At 33.4% G+C, this 16,065-nt stretch overlaps 2 protein-coding genes across 5 annotated transcripts; one reads left to right on the top strand and one right to left on the bottom strand.

Moving 5' to 3' along the window:
• The first annotated feature begins 1,143 nt into the window (after positions 1-1,143).
• On the top strand, positions 1,144-3,896 carry LOC125052252 (mediator of RNA polymerase II transcription subunit 30). Of its 4 annotated transcripts, none has more exons than XM_047652998.1 (6): positions 1,144-1,326; positions 1,433-1,553; positions 1,789-1,907; positions 2,320-2,377; positions 2,623-2,728; positions 3,223-3,896. In XM_047652998.1, the coding sequence occupies exons 2-6, from the start codon at positions 1,436-1,438 to the stop codon at positions 3,656-3,658; spliced, it is 837 nt and encodes a 278-aa protein (XP_047508954.1). In that variant the 5' UTR covers positions 1,144-1,326; positions 1,433-1,435; the 3' UTR covers positions 3,659-3,896. The 4 variants fall into 4 exon arrangements, with proteins under 4 accessions (XP_047508954.1, XP_047508936.1, XP_047508930.1 ...); XM_047652980.1 differs by having other exon boundaries at positions 1,147-1,326; positions 1,420-1,553; positions 2,617-2,728; XM_047652974.1 differs by having other exon boundaries at positions 1,147-1,326; positions 2,617-2,728.
• Positions 3,897-4,212: 316 nt separating this feature from the next.
• LOC125052272 lies at positions 4,213-8,883 on the bottom strand. The gene is made up of 2 exons (XM_047653011.1): positions 8,725-8,883; positions 4,213-4,588 (listed from the first exon to the last, which is right to left on the bottom strand). The coding sequence occupies exons 1-2, from the start codon at positions 8,768-8,770 to the stop codon at positions 4,317-4,319; spliced, it is 318 nt and encodes a 105-aa protein (XP_047508967.1). The 5' UTR covers positions 8,771-8,883; the 3' UTR covers positions 4,213-4,316.
• Positions 8,884-16,065: the final 7,182 nt, after the last annotated feature.

Consider the following 16,065-nt stretch of genomic DNA (forward strand, 5'->3'; position numbering starts at 1 on the left):
GTTTGATGTAAATCGATACCTCTAGCTTTCGTTTACACTAAAAGATTACGAAAGAATGCTCTTGTTCTAGCTCTAGCTCTATGTTTGTTTGATGTAAATCGACCTTTATAAAAATCCTGGTGAACGTTACATCGCGAAAAATATGCATTTTTGGTTCTACTCAAATAAAGTTAATTATTATATTATTTTACACCGTTATAAATATAGACAAAATATGATATTCCTAAGTAATTTATAAGTATTCTCTATGTTACTTAAATTGTGTAATTATTGTGCATTAAGCAACAACATCTTAACAGAAATAAATAGAAATGAATTGAATTTATTTTATAAATGTGTGTTTGTATTAACAACTTTATTATTGTATATTCTCGGTTTTTTGGAGCAAAACTTAAGAGACTCAAAATCACCTTTCATATACATTTACTAATGAAATTGGAGATTTGTATGTAACAATAAATATTTATCGACCCTTGTAATGTCAATAGTGGACTCTGATCAAACAAATTAGTGGTGTAATATTAATACCTCAATAGAAAAAAAACACAAAGTCACCTCTAATTTTTGTCTCATCTCGTTATTATATAATAATGGCACCTAATATTAAAAATCTATTAATAAATTAATTTTACATTACATTAGTTTGATCTTGATCTAGACCATAATTTACGAGTTTTTTTTTATAAAAAGGATTTTGCGCTTACTTCATTTTGCTCTGCAAAATACTGTATCGGCCATCTCTTGTCAAGCGAACTTCGAACGTTTGTTTCACCAGAGTCCAGACAGCAGTCAGACGCCAGTCGCAAATCGCAATCGCTCCATTGTGACGATAATATTAAACCTGTACTCGTAATACTCTTGCCCTATTGCTCATAAAAATTCGAAAGTTTGTTATTTTGTAAATAACAAACTTTCGCATTTATAATAATAGGAAGAAACAAGAAAATATAATACGTAATTAATCAATTGAGTAAAAACTCAAAGATTCAATAAAATTAGTGTGTGGAAATTGGAAAAGTGAGTGGAAGAAGAATGAAGATACGCGGATGATTTTAATTACCTACATTTTGATTACGCTCTGTGGTCATGTCAATTATCATTGTCATTTCTGTGCTCCCAAGATGACAGACGCCAAGTAAACTTTACCTCTACCACATATGTGTCCTGTGCATGTAACCATTAAACAACCTAAAACAACACAAACTTATTTGTGTTTACTTTTTTAGTGTTAATTATAACAATATCATTTTAGGATAAGTAGTCGTAAACAAAAATTAACGATATAAAGAGCTCTTAAATAGTAATTATTATAATAAATTTTCCAAGGTAAGCTACTAGAGTGTTAATTTTAATTTGACTACTTCTATAATGATGTTATTTGAAAGTTTGTAATACCTATTATATTTTTACCTTATGTAGAAACTGATTTTAGAAAATGGCTGGTCAAGGACATCAATTCCCTGGGAATTTCCAAGGAAATCCTGCTATGCGGTCAGGATATGGGGCGGGCCCAATGCCGGGTCAGATGCAGACAATGCCCAACCAGTTAGCAGGTATATAAATACGCAAAAACAATTAATACATTTAAATAAAAACCGCGTAATATTTATTCCCAAAAAAATATTATCCTAAGTTTTCTGTTGTTCAAGCTATTTTTTTTGTATTTAGTTAGTTTTTGTAGTTTATGACAATGAATTTATTTGAGTTATTTTTTGATAACATGGAAGGTTATGCTTCCGTATTATATAAGAGGTTAGTTATAGTACTAAAGTTATTTTCATAAACTAGGTGTAATGGGTGGTCCCATGGGTGCAGCTGGTATGGTAGGCATGGGCAACCAAATGGTCCCCCCTGGATATGGAGCTCCAATGCAGAATCAAATGGCTAATATGGGAATGGCAGCTCAGGTATGATTTTAGCTGACTTAATGATTACTTTAATTGCTGTTAAAACATTTACCAGCTTAGATAGCATATTTTTTTATACAATACACTTAAAAATCCTACTAAATTGTTTTTGCAAAGCTGAGATAATATTCAGGTATATATGGCATGCAATAAGAGTTTTGTCCATTCCGCTTGCATTATTCAGTAGCATATTCATAATTTATTTAATGGTATACTTTAATCATCATCATACATAAAGAAAACAAATGTTTAGCTGGAAGTTATTTACTTATATAATATAAATACTTAAAGTATATATCATATACTGTATTCATATATGATAAATACTTTCTCTTTCGCTTTATAATGATTTATGATAAACTTGGTGTAGATAACATGTCAATAAAGAAAGAATTCATTGTCTTAATTACAGGGCCTGGTAGGTGTACCTGGGCCACCAGGAATGGGTCCACAAGGAGTTCAACCAACAGGTATCTATGGTTTAGATCCTATATTATCATACCTTTGTGGTCATATTTATTAAAGCTCTTTTTAACCACATGTTATCGGCACTGATTATTTGTCTACAGTTTGCAATAGTAAATCTTTATGAATTTAATACAATGCATGGGTTCACAGATGGGATTTGCACAACTTAAGGGTTAGGAGTTGCAAACATAAGCCACAACACCTATAGTGCTCCAATGTTTATAAATATGTGAACTATAAGTTCCAGGTGCAATGCAACCAGGCACTGTGCAGACCCCAACAGCCCCTGGCCCTCCACCAGCTCCAAGCCAACCCCCACAAAGCAAAGACTTCAATATGGCGTCTTTATGCAAGTAAGTCAAAGGAAACTATTCATTTTTAAAAAGTGAACTTCACTCCTCAAGCAGTATGCTTCAAGCTTATTTCTCACAGCATGTTACATACAATATTAATATAATTTATTCATATTAGAAACAAAATTTACGCTTGTGAATGTCGAATGTAAAATGTTTCATGTAACATTTTACATTACAATATCAAAGTGAAGCTCTGTTTAAATAATTAATGTCACCAATAGACAAATTCAAGTCAACTACCACAATTAGTACCCATTCTTGACTATGAAAGATGATCAGCCATATACAACTCACTCACCTATTGTATGGAGGACTTGCCTGCATGGCCACAAGCAATGACATTTAAATTATTTAGTTGATGTGATGAAGCAAAATATTATAGGTACTAGTTATAAAACGTAAGAATAATACTTTAGAATAGATTGACAGTGTCACTGGCCTATAGAACAAAGTATAAGCATAAACATAAAATCTACAATTTGGCGTTTCAGGTTTGGTCAGGAGACGGTACAGGATATCGTATCTCGGACACAGGAGATGTTTCAAACGCTGAAGGCCGCGGCGCCGCCATCTGGCACAGCCCTTGGCGAGAGCGCGTCCCACGACAAGCGCGCCAAGATGCAGGAGCAACTCCGAACTATTCGACTGCTGTTCAAACGATTGCGCCTCATCTACGACAAATGCAGTGAAACATGCCAAGGAATGGAGTACACGCACATGGAGAGCCTCATACCGCTGAAGGATGCACCTGACCATAAAGCCCTGGACGAGCGGAGGCACTCCGACGCCTACCGTGCCGCCCTCGACCAGAATAGAGAGCTGGTGGAGCAAGTGGTACTCAAAAACAAGCAGCTCAAAGAAGTCATCACCAGCCTTCGTACTATTATCTGGGAGATCAATGTGATGCTCACGATGCGCAGGTCCTAAACCTTATGTTAGTCTGTGATTTAGTGATAAATGTACATTCTGTAAATAGGTTAATAAGTGTAAGGGAAGTTCTGTGTTGACTTTTTGGTGTTATAAATGCTAAAACGCGTGCAAAATGTTTTAAGATAAACAGTGACAGTATGGGATGGAGTAATACGAAAGTTTTGTTACCCAAAGTGAAGCATACCATTATTATTTATAATTATAACAGTTGTAAATAAATTTTTTATAATTAATATTATGTAGTTTTTCTATTAGTCAGATAAATAATCTAATGTTATATTATTTGTACCTAACTAACTGTGGGGCATTTCAATCTTGATACGAAAGTAATGCCAAAATATTACTTTCAAGAATACTAGTTACGAAGTTTTAGTCATTACAATCACAAGCAATAATTGCTGTGTCACGAATTTTATATGATTTGATACATTGCATTCTAAGGTATATCAGTTTCGGTTGCCTTAAGTTTAGCGGTGATTTTGTATCTTCTAAATTGTTACAGACATTATCCTTCCTATTAAAGGGTTCATTAATGGGAAATAAAGTATTCATAAAAATAAATAATGTTTATTCTTGAATCATATTAAATAAAAAATGGCAAGCTAAGCGTTTCGCCATGCGAACTATCCTATAAAACTTAAGTACAAAATTAAAATCATTGTTCGACCGATTTAGGAATATCGAAAGACGCCTTTTTCTTTTTCTCATACAGTTTCTTCTCGTAAGGGCGGGAGTCGATAACAGTTGGAATGTCTGCGTCGTCTGTGGCAGCTTCGACGGTGCGATGGGCGCTGCGTCCCGCAGGAAGGGCGTGGAAGGCCTCTGCTAGTTCAGGGTTGATTTCTTCAAGTGGTGTGTCCCCATTCTGAATATATACAGGAACGAAGCCCGGTACAGCTGGCAGGTATTGCCAACGCGGCCGCGCCTCTGCGAAAAAACAAAAGGTGAATTAATCTGAAAGCTTACACAATGTACTGCGTTTTCATTTCGAGGCACATTTTGGTCAATGATTAACGAACTAAAATTGTATGACGTATAGCTCAATTATTTAAGTACGCGTAATAAAACTCTGATGCCTCAAACATGCTGATAATCGTTGGAATGACTATTATTATATATTACTTAGTTATAGCATAATTACAAAAGTAATGGAAAGATAAAAGAAATAGAAATAAGATAAGAGGGGCTATTTATATATATATTTCTAGTCTAACAGTTATGAACTATTGGCACACTTATTGCTTTTTGTTTCATCATTTGAGTGCTCAGTAGTGTATTAACATTTAACCTTAGTATGACGTGAATCGTAATACTGAGCTAAAGCGTTATCACGCCATCAATTGGATGGTATCATGAATGTATGCAAGCGGTAAGTAACGCAGGAGTCTACTGCATCGTAAATCTGTTAATAGATATATTGGATAGGCACCCGTTTGGACGCTTACCTTGTTAGTGCAGGTCATTCAACTTGCTAATGTTTATAATCAGGATAAGGTTAATTTATATAGATAACATTTTTTTAAATTATATATCGACAATATTTAAAATAAGCATTTTATATATCTTTTTTCAAATTATTTTTAGCTTTATTTGTTTATTAAAGTAAAGTAGTATTCTAAAATATATGATAATTACGGTGCATATAAATTTTACAAAAAATTTCTTAAATAATACAATACAAATATTACACTTCCTTTTTACTATCTACTAATTGTTTGCTTAACAGTGCGGATTATCTGGTATTTGGTACCAGATAGGCACTTATCGAGGCTTTTATTTAAATTGATCAGCCCGCTACCAAGATATATATCAAGCTCTGGATAAGTAGCGTTTATCCTATTATATTCGCGAAGAATTCGAATGAGAGGTACCTGAAAATTTTGATAAATATTTCAGTAATTTAAATAATAATAGTATTTCATGTAATTGTATTTCGTTTTAAATATAGCATTATCTGAAACGAATCCATTGATCGACTATAGGTACCTCTAATAAACTACGATAAATTTAGGATATAGGTTTCGTGAAATTTTAAATAAACTATTGGTGCACCGCTCAGGCCGCAGATCATTGACCGAAACGTTCGATTTACATCTCGAGAGTTCCACTTATCACCTGTCTATCATTGACCAACGAATACCCCAAACATTGTCTTATAATATATTTCAAGTTGCATGCTATTTTGACTCTTCAACAAATGGCGTTTATGCCTATTTCTACGTGACCACCGACTGAAACTCACAGCGCACATTCGGCTTTCTGTACACTGTTAAATCAAGCTTAATTTACGAAGCGAGTGCAAGACTTTCGCCTAACGGTCCGACATAAGTTTTTGCCCCTCGAATACTAACTGTAATCATCTTATTACACAAAGGTACAGTTGAAGATGTTGGTATTTATTCCATAGGTAAAACAAAAATATGTCAGCCCTAGAAAGCTGGACTGTTATTTCTGTTAACATGTGAAGTCGTTGTTTTTTTCGTTCATTAGACAAAAGTTTCCAGGAACCTTATTAAATTAACTTTCTAGCTATCTTGGAACTGGTTGAGAACGAGTAACCTACTTTTTTTGAGTCGGAAAAGAATGTAGAGCATCTTACGTTACAGTTTTACATCGTGTCTGTGCACACGTATTTACGTTATCACTTATCAGCCTTCAGTTACCTACAATGAAAAGAATGGACCTGTGAACTTTGTCGATAATGCTATTGCTATACATGCTATACTTAAATGATTGATTCCATTTCAAGATAACACCATAATTAGAGTATTAGTAATAAAGTCTCTAAAAACATAAATAACTGTATCACATATTTCCTAAAAATAACTTTAAAAAGTTAAAAAATTTCTGAACTTTTCGCCTTACTGTTGAATAATTTCAGAACTATAATTATGTATTTAAATAAAAGCTATGATTTAACACAAATTTTATATAATGATTTCAACAATTCGATTTTATTTTTATCTAACTGTATTTAATATTAAATGGTAGTGCATTTGGTTTTAGCTATTTACTTAGATAGACGCAACAAATCTAGGTCAGTCGGGTTAAAAGTGAAGTACTGATTACTTATCTAAACAATTCTAGCTAAATGATGTTACATGCATTTACGAATAATAATAAAGCTAATAAATAACAACAAGATACCAACCCCAAACATACAAGGTCATACTTTATTCAATACATATATTATGCTATTTAGTTTATTCCGAATCCATACTACAGGTATAATTGATAAGTAATAATTATTGTTTTTCGATATGCGTAATATTCGAAAAACACATACATACGTATTATAATACATAGATAAATAAGTATATACGAAATGGAAGATCGTTAGTTCCCGATATACCTACTACCGCGTAAGATCAATTTTTTTTCAAAATTCTCTAATTATATTGGATTTTATGTGCCAAGAAGTGTCAAGTATATAGTCTAATCTATTTCTAACATAACCACAAAATATTTAGTGGTAATTGTAATTTCCTCCTAGATATTGTATTTTGCAATTATTTACTTTAATTTTTAAACATGATAACAGGGGCAAGTAGGCGCGCAGTAAGAGTCATCGTCCGGTCCACTCATGTGGAACTCGACTTGGAACAGGTTGATCACGTCGTTTTTGTACTTTAATTCAAATTTAAAGCTTGGATACTGACAAGATAGGTTCATTTTTAATTTCCTTCAAACATTTCTGATGGATTTTAGTGCTGTATGTTGTTAACTCAAAAATGTTATAGTATTTATTTGCAATTATTTCTCAAAATGTTCGATAGCAATTCTCAAAATATGACACAACCGGTGTGTCATGATTATTTCCTTCCAATCCAGTCTTTGCTGGTCACGGCTGGAGTCACGTTATGCTAAGTTGTTGAGCCGGCGTGACTCACATCTGTGTTGTGATCATCTTTGAATCGATTAAGTTTTTTGTGAGCGGGGAAGGTAGCTTTTAAACTTTTTTTAGTTTCTTAGAACGATGTTCATCTTATTATAAATAACATGCATGCAATAGCTTGGAGCTATGTAGTAGTCCGTGGGTACATGTTATTGCTTTTCAATATAAGAATTCTGCAAGGCTGGTCGTGTTAAGAAACGAGATAAGAAAAGGTGTCATAGATTTATAGAAGCCGGTTAATTATAGATATATTTCAAGCAGCATTGATTATTAAAAATTTTTAAAATACCCGATGTCAGCATTGACAACATCACACAATGATGATTTAAGAATAATCTAATCAACTATTGACATGCTATATTTTGCGAAGCTTTAAGTATTGTAGACAAAATCCTTGAAATGCCTCGAGCAATTAAGCAAAATTGTTGGATACAATTAAATTGAATAGTCCGAATCTCGCGCCATTTAACACGGATTATGAATAGACATCGATGTATTATTTGTAAGTTTTATAAATCAGTAAAAAATATGTTATCTTAGACACGATCACGGAACATTATCCATTTGAAACAAATCATTGTCGTGACTTAAGATGATGTACGATTCCTCATACAATGATGAATTAATTATTCAATGTTATGGTATTGTTTTGTTTGCGCTTTTAATTTATTATATATTCGTATCATTTTATATTGAAATACTTCATGATAATTGCGTTCAAACAGAGACCGTGCGCCATTTGGTGTGTAACGGTTAACTTATTACCTATATTATAATAAATATTATATAGGTATGTAGAGTTTACTGACCTGTTAATTAACTTTTATGGCAGTAAACACAGTTTATACCTGACATCAAGTGTTTTGCAGGGTAAAGCCGGCATACTATTAAAAGTATTGTCTATTATTAATTAAGATGGGCCGTTAAAGTTTAACGACTATGAATTTAACAACTTCTCATGTAAACCTTTCGTTTTTGGGTGAGACGTAAATATTAAACCTTAATAATAATAATAACTGTAAATAAATATCTAATAATACTTATAATACACATCGATTTGTATGTTTTTTTATTGGCAGATTTCATGCTTTAAATTATTAATACGACAGTAATTAGGAAACTATATATGAAAATTAGATTTTACTTTTTAAAATATAAAGAATCTTACCAGTAATCACAATGTATATTGCACACACGACTAAAAGTTTATACATAATTGTTATTTTTATTATAATATACGGTAACAGCCTGTGGTCCAGCCGTGGTGGTGGGCGCCTTGCGAGTGATGCGCGCGCGCACAGCACCGCAATAAAACAGCATCGCCCTATCCTACGCAAGTTTAGCTTTTAGTTTTTTGTCTTATAATTGCCAAGGGGCATTTAATTTCTAACTTTTACTTCTTAATTATGGAAAGGGCGCGACCACTCAGCATACCCACGACCCTACTTGACCTATGGTAATAAGGTTTAGATTATTTTAATTAGATTCTTAAAAGGATACTTAAGTATTTTTTAAAAATATGAATCTTCAATCAAAAAGTTTTTCTATGATCGTTTCCTTTTCTGCAAAATAAAAGTACAGCAAAGCAAATCGAATCATTTGGTTTAATCAGAAAACAAACAAATACAACATATATATATTTACAAATTTCTTATCCTACATACCTATTAGTGATTACCTACGTTATAATAATTATTATAAATTAATGAATAGAAAATTAAAACAAATTTATAAAGTTTAGTCCTTGTGGCAGTGTACCTTGCTTTTATCATTTGGTTAGTTTTTTTAATAAAAAAAGCACTAGGAAAATTTATTTTTTCTGGGTGCAAAATAATAGTTCAAATTTAATTGATAATAATTTCTTTTAATTTTTAGAGCCTTTTAAATTAAAATATGTATATCAATTCAATTATGTTTAGTAATTCGATTGAATATTAAACATAAATTACTATAAGATGTTTATTTTTAATTTAAAATTCACACAACACTTATAAAACAAGCAAGTCTATCGCAAAGTGGATAGTTCTTGTTATCATTTTCTCTTATATTATTGCAGTTAAATAAATTAAATATAAGAGATATTAAAGTTAATAAATCAGAGATGGAAAGTCAAGTGAAACGCGATTTATGACTTACTCTTTGCAATACATATTATATTGATATTTTCTCTGAGTGGAATATAAATGCAACATGTATTGCCTTATGTGAATGCTTTCAACGGATTGTGTACTCAGTCATTACTTGAGTGCTGTTCAGCAAACCTCTCAGTTGAGGAACCGACATTCACACTCATTCCATGGAGTTCTGAATTGCCAGCGAAATCTTCGAAAGCAAATATATGTAATAATAACTACTGCTATAAGCTCGACCAATTTTAGATTAGTTTTAGACGTTACAGTATGGTGGTGACGCCTGAAAATTGTATTTTTAACACAAAATAGGGTTTCATACAAATAAATTTTATGTTGACATATTTTATTGAAATATGGTTAAGCTGCTTGCGGATTGTTGACTCATATTTATGTTTTATTGATTTGTCGCGATTTTTACGATGCTCAGTTAAAATCTATAATATTATTTTAAAAATTGTAATTCTTAAACTCTAAAGCTTAAATGCATATTTAAAGATTTTTTAAATACATATTTAACAAAGCTTTAAATATGTATTTAAAAAATCTTTCATCAATTTAAATTACCTAATTCCATCGGGACACGCATAATTTAAATACAGGACACACAACACTTATGCTAGAAATTTTGTGATCATCGCTGCCTTTTCAATTGTAACATATAGTAGTAAAGGAGGAGTTTCAAATGTGAGACTTTTCATATAAAATTTAATTTAAAAGGTTGACTGACTTAATAATGAAGCATAGGGAGAAGGAGAAACATTGACCCTAAAGGTGAATAACTGCACGTTAGCGATCAAAATTACATAAATAGATGTTTATCATAGGACCCGCGTCTTTCTAGGTCTCGGCCATAAATATTCTACTCAATGATTTTTACAATTTATTCAATACCATCTCTCATTTAAATTTTACAATGCATAAATAATTGAAAATTATTAAATTTTTCATTGTATCGTGCTAGTAATAACGAAATCACGTTTAGTATAAAATAGTAATTAATACATGGAATTAGATAATATATTTTTAGTATTTGTGTCTAAAATTAAATCTATGAATATTATTAATATTAATAAAAGTCTTAAATTGTTTTCTTTTTATATTAATAAGAACTAAATTTCTATTTTATAGATCTACTATTTGATAATATTTGGCTTTAGAGTGCTGCTGTTACTATTTCTAAGGCTCTCTCTTTTTTTTATACATAGGACCCCTAATTGCCTCTGAGGGTCGCTAGTGTCAAGTCCTAAAATGGTACTTTAATTGCTTAAACTGATATTAACGGGCGAGTCGGAGCCCGCTGGCCAGCGGCACTCGCGTCCGTCTTACTGAAATATTTAACAATTCTGTGACTACATAAATCGTTGTTACATATTTGTTTAATTTCTGTTCGGTACAGGCCAAGGCCAATTAAGCATTTCCTACTCTTTGAAATGTTATATCTATTTATAAGCTTTCTGATAAAGTTTAAACAGTGAAATCAGATTTTATTTATCACAAAACGCCTTATAAAAAATAAAAGCCAAATCCACTTTAGAGAGAATTGAAAAGTATATTGCGGTTGCTGTTTCCACTATATTAATACCTACTCGAAGCTGTAAATACATATAAGATATATGAGCAATGTGACCACTGATTTCATTGTATAGTTTTATACTAGCTCTTACTACTACTGTTTATAATCTGGAGAGCCTGGTCACAAGTGGTCTGGCGAATCCCATTAGTTGAAAGCGTTTGGTGTTCCATTGTCACGTAAGAAAACGCCTGGTTGCAAACATCGAAACCATACTAGTAGCTGATGCATTTAATTTTAAATATTATATGCATGCTTCTTTTCCAATAAAAGATAAAACTATTACGTACCAACGATACATGGGCTATATTTTTAAATATGTACTGTGTATCTATCTATCTGTTTTTCTGTAAGTCTATTTATTGTCATTCATAGACACAACATTCTTATATTTCGTAAACAGTGGCGCTAAAACTCTTGGGTTTGTGCTTAATACAGAAATAGTTGTACACGCCTTCGATTTTTTTACCTTCCTCACGATACTTTTCTTCATCGTATGAGTTATGTGATGCGCGTATATGTCAGTTTTTATGATGTTTTGAATGGGTAACTGAAAAATCCATCTATATAATAGCAGTAAGCGCGTTGAACTCTTACGCTTAACCTATAACGCTGAACTAATTTGTCAACAGGTCAGCGCCGGGGTCCAAGTCCAGCATTCATCTTTCCTACATCCAACTTCTATTACTGTTGACATTTCAGTGGGAAATTAAAAAGGATTTTTTTTTATTCGCTTTTCAGATATTTTTTTAAAATTAACCAGATTTAAATCGATTTTTTGAGTCTAGTTTACAATGAATAATTAAAACATTTGTACACTAAATTGTTGGATAAATTACGCTTAGTTTTACAATAATATTGTTACAGTCTGCCAGGATGATAAGACACATCGTCTTCAAAACTATACACTATCATAAGAGAGGCGCTGGACAGGAACCGGTGGAAACAGATAGTCCGCTCCGGATGCTTTCTTTCTGACCACGACGCTCAGACATGAGCAGCCAATTGAAGAGAGAGCCAGGGTGACTAGACGGTGTTTAATAATTTACGTAACATAAGAGTATATTACGTGAACAAAGAGCAATTCTTCAAGTAGCCTATCGACTCCACCTAGAAACAATAAAATATTCAGTAAGAAAACTATACATTTTAGCGACCAGTTTAAAATATCACAAACACAATGGACTAATAAACCCGGACACATCTAAGAAAATACGCTTTTTATTCCCGACGCCAAAATGTCGTAGGTACTATGTTTGGTTAGTGCTTTTTTGCATTACCCTATCTTCATAATAAAATCTCCCGATCTCGGATTCTGAGATAGACAAACTATCCAGATATAAACTCACAAAATAGATGAAAATTATGCTAGCCGATTTGAATTTCGATTCTAAAAAAGCTACTACATATATGTTTTGGCATGAATAAGGCCTCAGTCAAGGTTTCAAAAACTAACCCAGACACAGCGCACTCTTATGTTATAACAAATAAGCACACACACATATTCACATACTCATGCACTCAAGCATACTTTCTCACACGATTTTTGTTTGATTAGATTTAGCATGAAAACTTCTTTTTCTGTAATAATTTTTCATTTATAATTTATATTCGTTTTGTTTTAAATGTGCACCATGTAATAGTTACCCACAACACACCACACTCCCTAGTGTGGGGATAGCGATAGATCAATTTTGTCAAACCATATTTTGTTAGGAATAAAGTTTTATTATCATACATAAATACGGAAATCTTTGCTGATGGCTTGGTCTCTACCTCTATCAAAGGTCAAATCGTAGTCGGCAATGTGAGAGTTAAAAAGTTACACGGAGATTACACTACTTATCATTCTTTGTAACTAATAAGGCGAACTTTCAATATCAATAGCGATTGAGTTTTCATTTAGCGCTGATGATAATGCGAGAACTTCGGTAACTAAATTAGTCTTTGTTTCATAGACTAATTCAAACTTATTATACTAAAATCTCAAAGGCCTATGAAGGTCGCAAATAACTTAGTTGTAAAAAATAAATATAATAAAACCCTATGATTTTTATTTCAGTACCTTGAAGATTTTCCTCGTAATATTCATTTCCAGTGTAGTTAGTTGTAAGATTGACATTGAGAAAAGTCTGATATTGAATATGTTAACAGTCATACGCTGTATAAATTAGGATTATTTTATTAATATATTACTTCATAAAATATGGAAATGTTAATCCTTATATAAAATTTTCTCGATTCAGTGATTCAGTGCAAAAATGCCATAGTAAAATACTTTATAGTTCACAAACTTAACGATTCCAAATAATAACATCAATCAAACTTGAATCATTGTATTACCAAGAGAATAAAAAAAATGAAAATGATAAAAATATTCATGATACAATTCACACACTTATTGTTCCTTGGAAATTGCAATGACACTTTATTAATTATTACGAAATAATTATAAAGAGCAAGTTTTTAATATTCAATATAGCAGGAAATACCGCCTTTGTAGGAGGCATTATCTAATGACGCCGTGAGGAAGACGTTCGCAGAATAAGCTATTATTAATTTATCGTATCTTGATACTTGGCACGTTGTGGTTTTTGTGGCAATACTTAACTACTTTATATCCGGGTTCAACATGTATTTGTTGTGCCATAATAAACAATAACTATTATAATTGACCTATTCTTTTATTGATAATAGTATTTGAATTTATTATAATTGACAGTGAAAATAAAATGGCAGAGTGACAGCACACTTGTTCTTTATTTGTTACGTCTTCCAAAAAGTAGGTTTTAATATGGCTGGCTTTGGCTTATATAGGCTCATCCCCTCCAAGTGGCTGGCATTTGCGGTTGGCAGGCATGGCGGTTGGCTGGAGGGTTGGTCAACATGGCATGGCTTGGCATTGGCTATGGCTTTGGCATTGGCTATGGCTTTGGCATTGGCTATGGCTTGGCTTTGGCATTGGCTATGGCTTTGGCTTTGGCTTTGGCTATGGCTTTGGCTATGGCTTTGGCTTTGGCTTTGGCTATGGCTTTGGCTTTGGCTTGGCTTTGGCTTGGCTTGGCAGGATGTGACTGGCGACGTCACGTCCGTTACACTCGGCCATCCTGAAACAGTTGTTCCCGTGGGAACAACAACCACGATTAGCTCTCTAATAAATCAAACAGATCTTCGGTTTGAAGTTGCTCCTCGAACTGCTGGCACTATCAGATACAGTAATAATGCTTTTATAGGGTCTTAACGAATCGGCAGATACTAATCCAGTAAAACTCTTATATCCACGTAAACCATTTAGGTGTACTTCTCATTTGGTACCTATCATTGCCCACTACCTTTGTTACGACATAAGGACCGGAATACAAGTCGTCAAGTTTAGTGTTAACTTTGGATGCGCTACAAGTCGGTGTTTGTCGCCATAGGACAAAATCACCCTGCTTACAGATGCGAGCAGATTTTCGTTTTTTGTCAAAGTAACGTTTCATTGTAGCACTCGCCTTTAGTATCCTATCAGATGCTTTCTTTCGACGCGACTCTACTGGTTCAGAAACACGCCCGGGAACCGCAACATCACATACTGACCTACCAGCCCGAGCAAACATCAAGTCGTAAGGTTTGTAAGTGGTGGTGTTATTAATTGTGTTGTTAATTCCCCAAATTATGTCGGGCAAAGAGTTAGCCCAATTGCTAGAGGCTTCACTGGGGTCTGTGGCTCGTAATTCATCCAGTATTGTCCTATTTGTACGTTCCACTTGACCGTTAGAACGCGGACAAGCAATAGCATTGAGAGTATGTCTAAACTGTTTATCATTTGAAAACTTCTTAAAGTTCCTACTCGTGAACGCCTTTCCGTGATCGGTGACTATGTGATCAGGGAAGGAAAATAAACTAAATATCCTCCGTAGTACATGAATAGTTTCGATCGAGTTGACAGTACGCGTTGGCTCAGCTATTACAAACTTAGAAAAACCGTCTGTCATAACGAGCATATATTGATACCCCTTAGTAAAAGGGCCAATGTGATCAATATGAACCATTCTCATATGCTCAGAGGGCTTAGGAATTGGATGGAGTTTACCTTCTTTTTTGCCGTAGCCCCCTTTGCCGTATGCACAATGAAGACATGCAGTCACATATGTCTTTATAAATCTTGTCATTTTAGGAAACCAAAATTCGTTTTTGATTAATTCGCTACAGCGATTAAATCCTACATGACCAATGTCGTCATGGTGCATTTGCATTATTTTCCATCTGGCCGAATTTTGAACCACCAACCTATTGTCGTTCAAGTTTTTACGATAGAGCCTTTTATCAATAATTTCGAAATTATTTTATATCCGCCGGTATTATCTTTAATTGACAAACGATTGCGCTCAACTATCGTCCTCACATTGCACCGTATAAAACTAATCCGCCACTTCTAGACGATTCATGTTCATAGCATCAACCGGATGTCTACTAAGCGCATCTACATGTTTCATGTGTTCTCCCGGCCTATACTCGACACTTATATCGTAATATTGTATAGAGAGCCACCACCTCGCGACACGTGGTATAATGTCGCGTTTAGTAAGCGTAGCGCGGACTGCTGTACAGTCAGTAACCATCTTAACCTTTTTCCCGACAATGTGAATGAATATGATACATGCTCTACTAAAATATATAACGAGGCGCAACGTACCGTCAGTCTGCTTTTATAGAATTATACCGGCAATTCCCAATTTACACGCGTCAGTATGTATTTCCGTAGAAAGCGCGGGATCATACAAAGCTAAAACAGGCTTGGAACATAAACACTTTTTAAGTTGTT

Source organism: Pieris napi, chromosome 1 (assembly GCF_905475465.1).
Source record: "Pieris napi chromosome 1, ilPieNapi1.2, whole genome shotgun sequence".
In the NCBI taxonomy this organism is placed as follows: Eukaryota; Metazoa; Arthropoda; class Insecta; order Lepidoptera; family Pieridae; genus Pieris; species Pieris napi.

What these genes read in the sequence shown, in the direction of transcription:
- LOC125052252 (XM_047652980.1), top strand. Translation starts at nt 1,436, where the DNA reads ATGGCTGGTCAAGGACATCAATTCCCTGGGAATTTCCAAGGAAATCCT. An exon ending in ACAAGGAGTTCAACCAACAG is followed by an intron (nt 2,378 to 2,616) that starts GTATCTATGGTT and finishes GTGAACTATAAG; the next exon opens with TTCCAGGTGCAATGCAACCA. An exon ending in AATATGGCGTCTTTATGCAA is followed by an intron (nt 2,729 to 3,222) that starts GTAAGTCAAAGG and finishes TTGGCGTTTCAG; the next exon opens with GTTTGGTCAGGAGACGGTAC.
- LOC125052272 (XM_047653011.1), bottom strand. Translation starts at nt 8,770, where the DNA reads ATGTATAAACTTTTAGTCGTGTGTGCAATATACATTGTGATTACTG. An exon ending in AATATACATTGTGATTACTG is followed by an intron (nt 4,589 to 8,724) that starts GTAAGATTCTTT and finishes GTTTTTTCGCAG; the next exon opens with AGGCGCGGCCGCGTTGGCAA.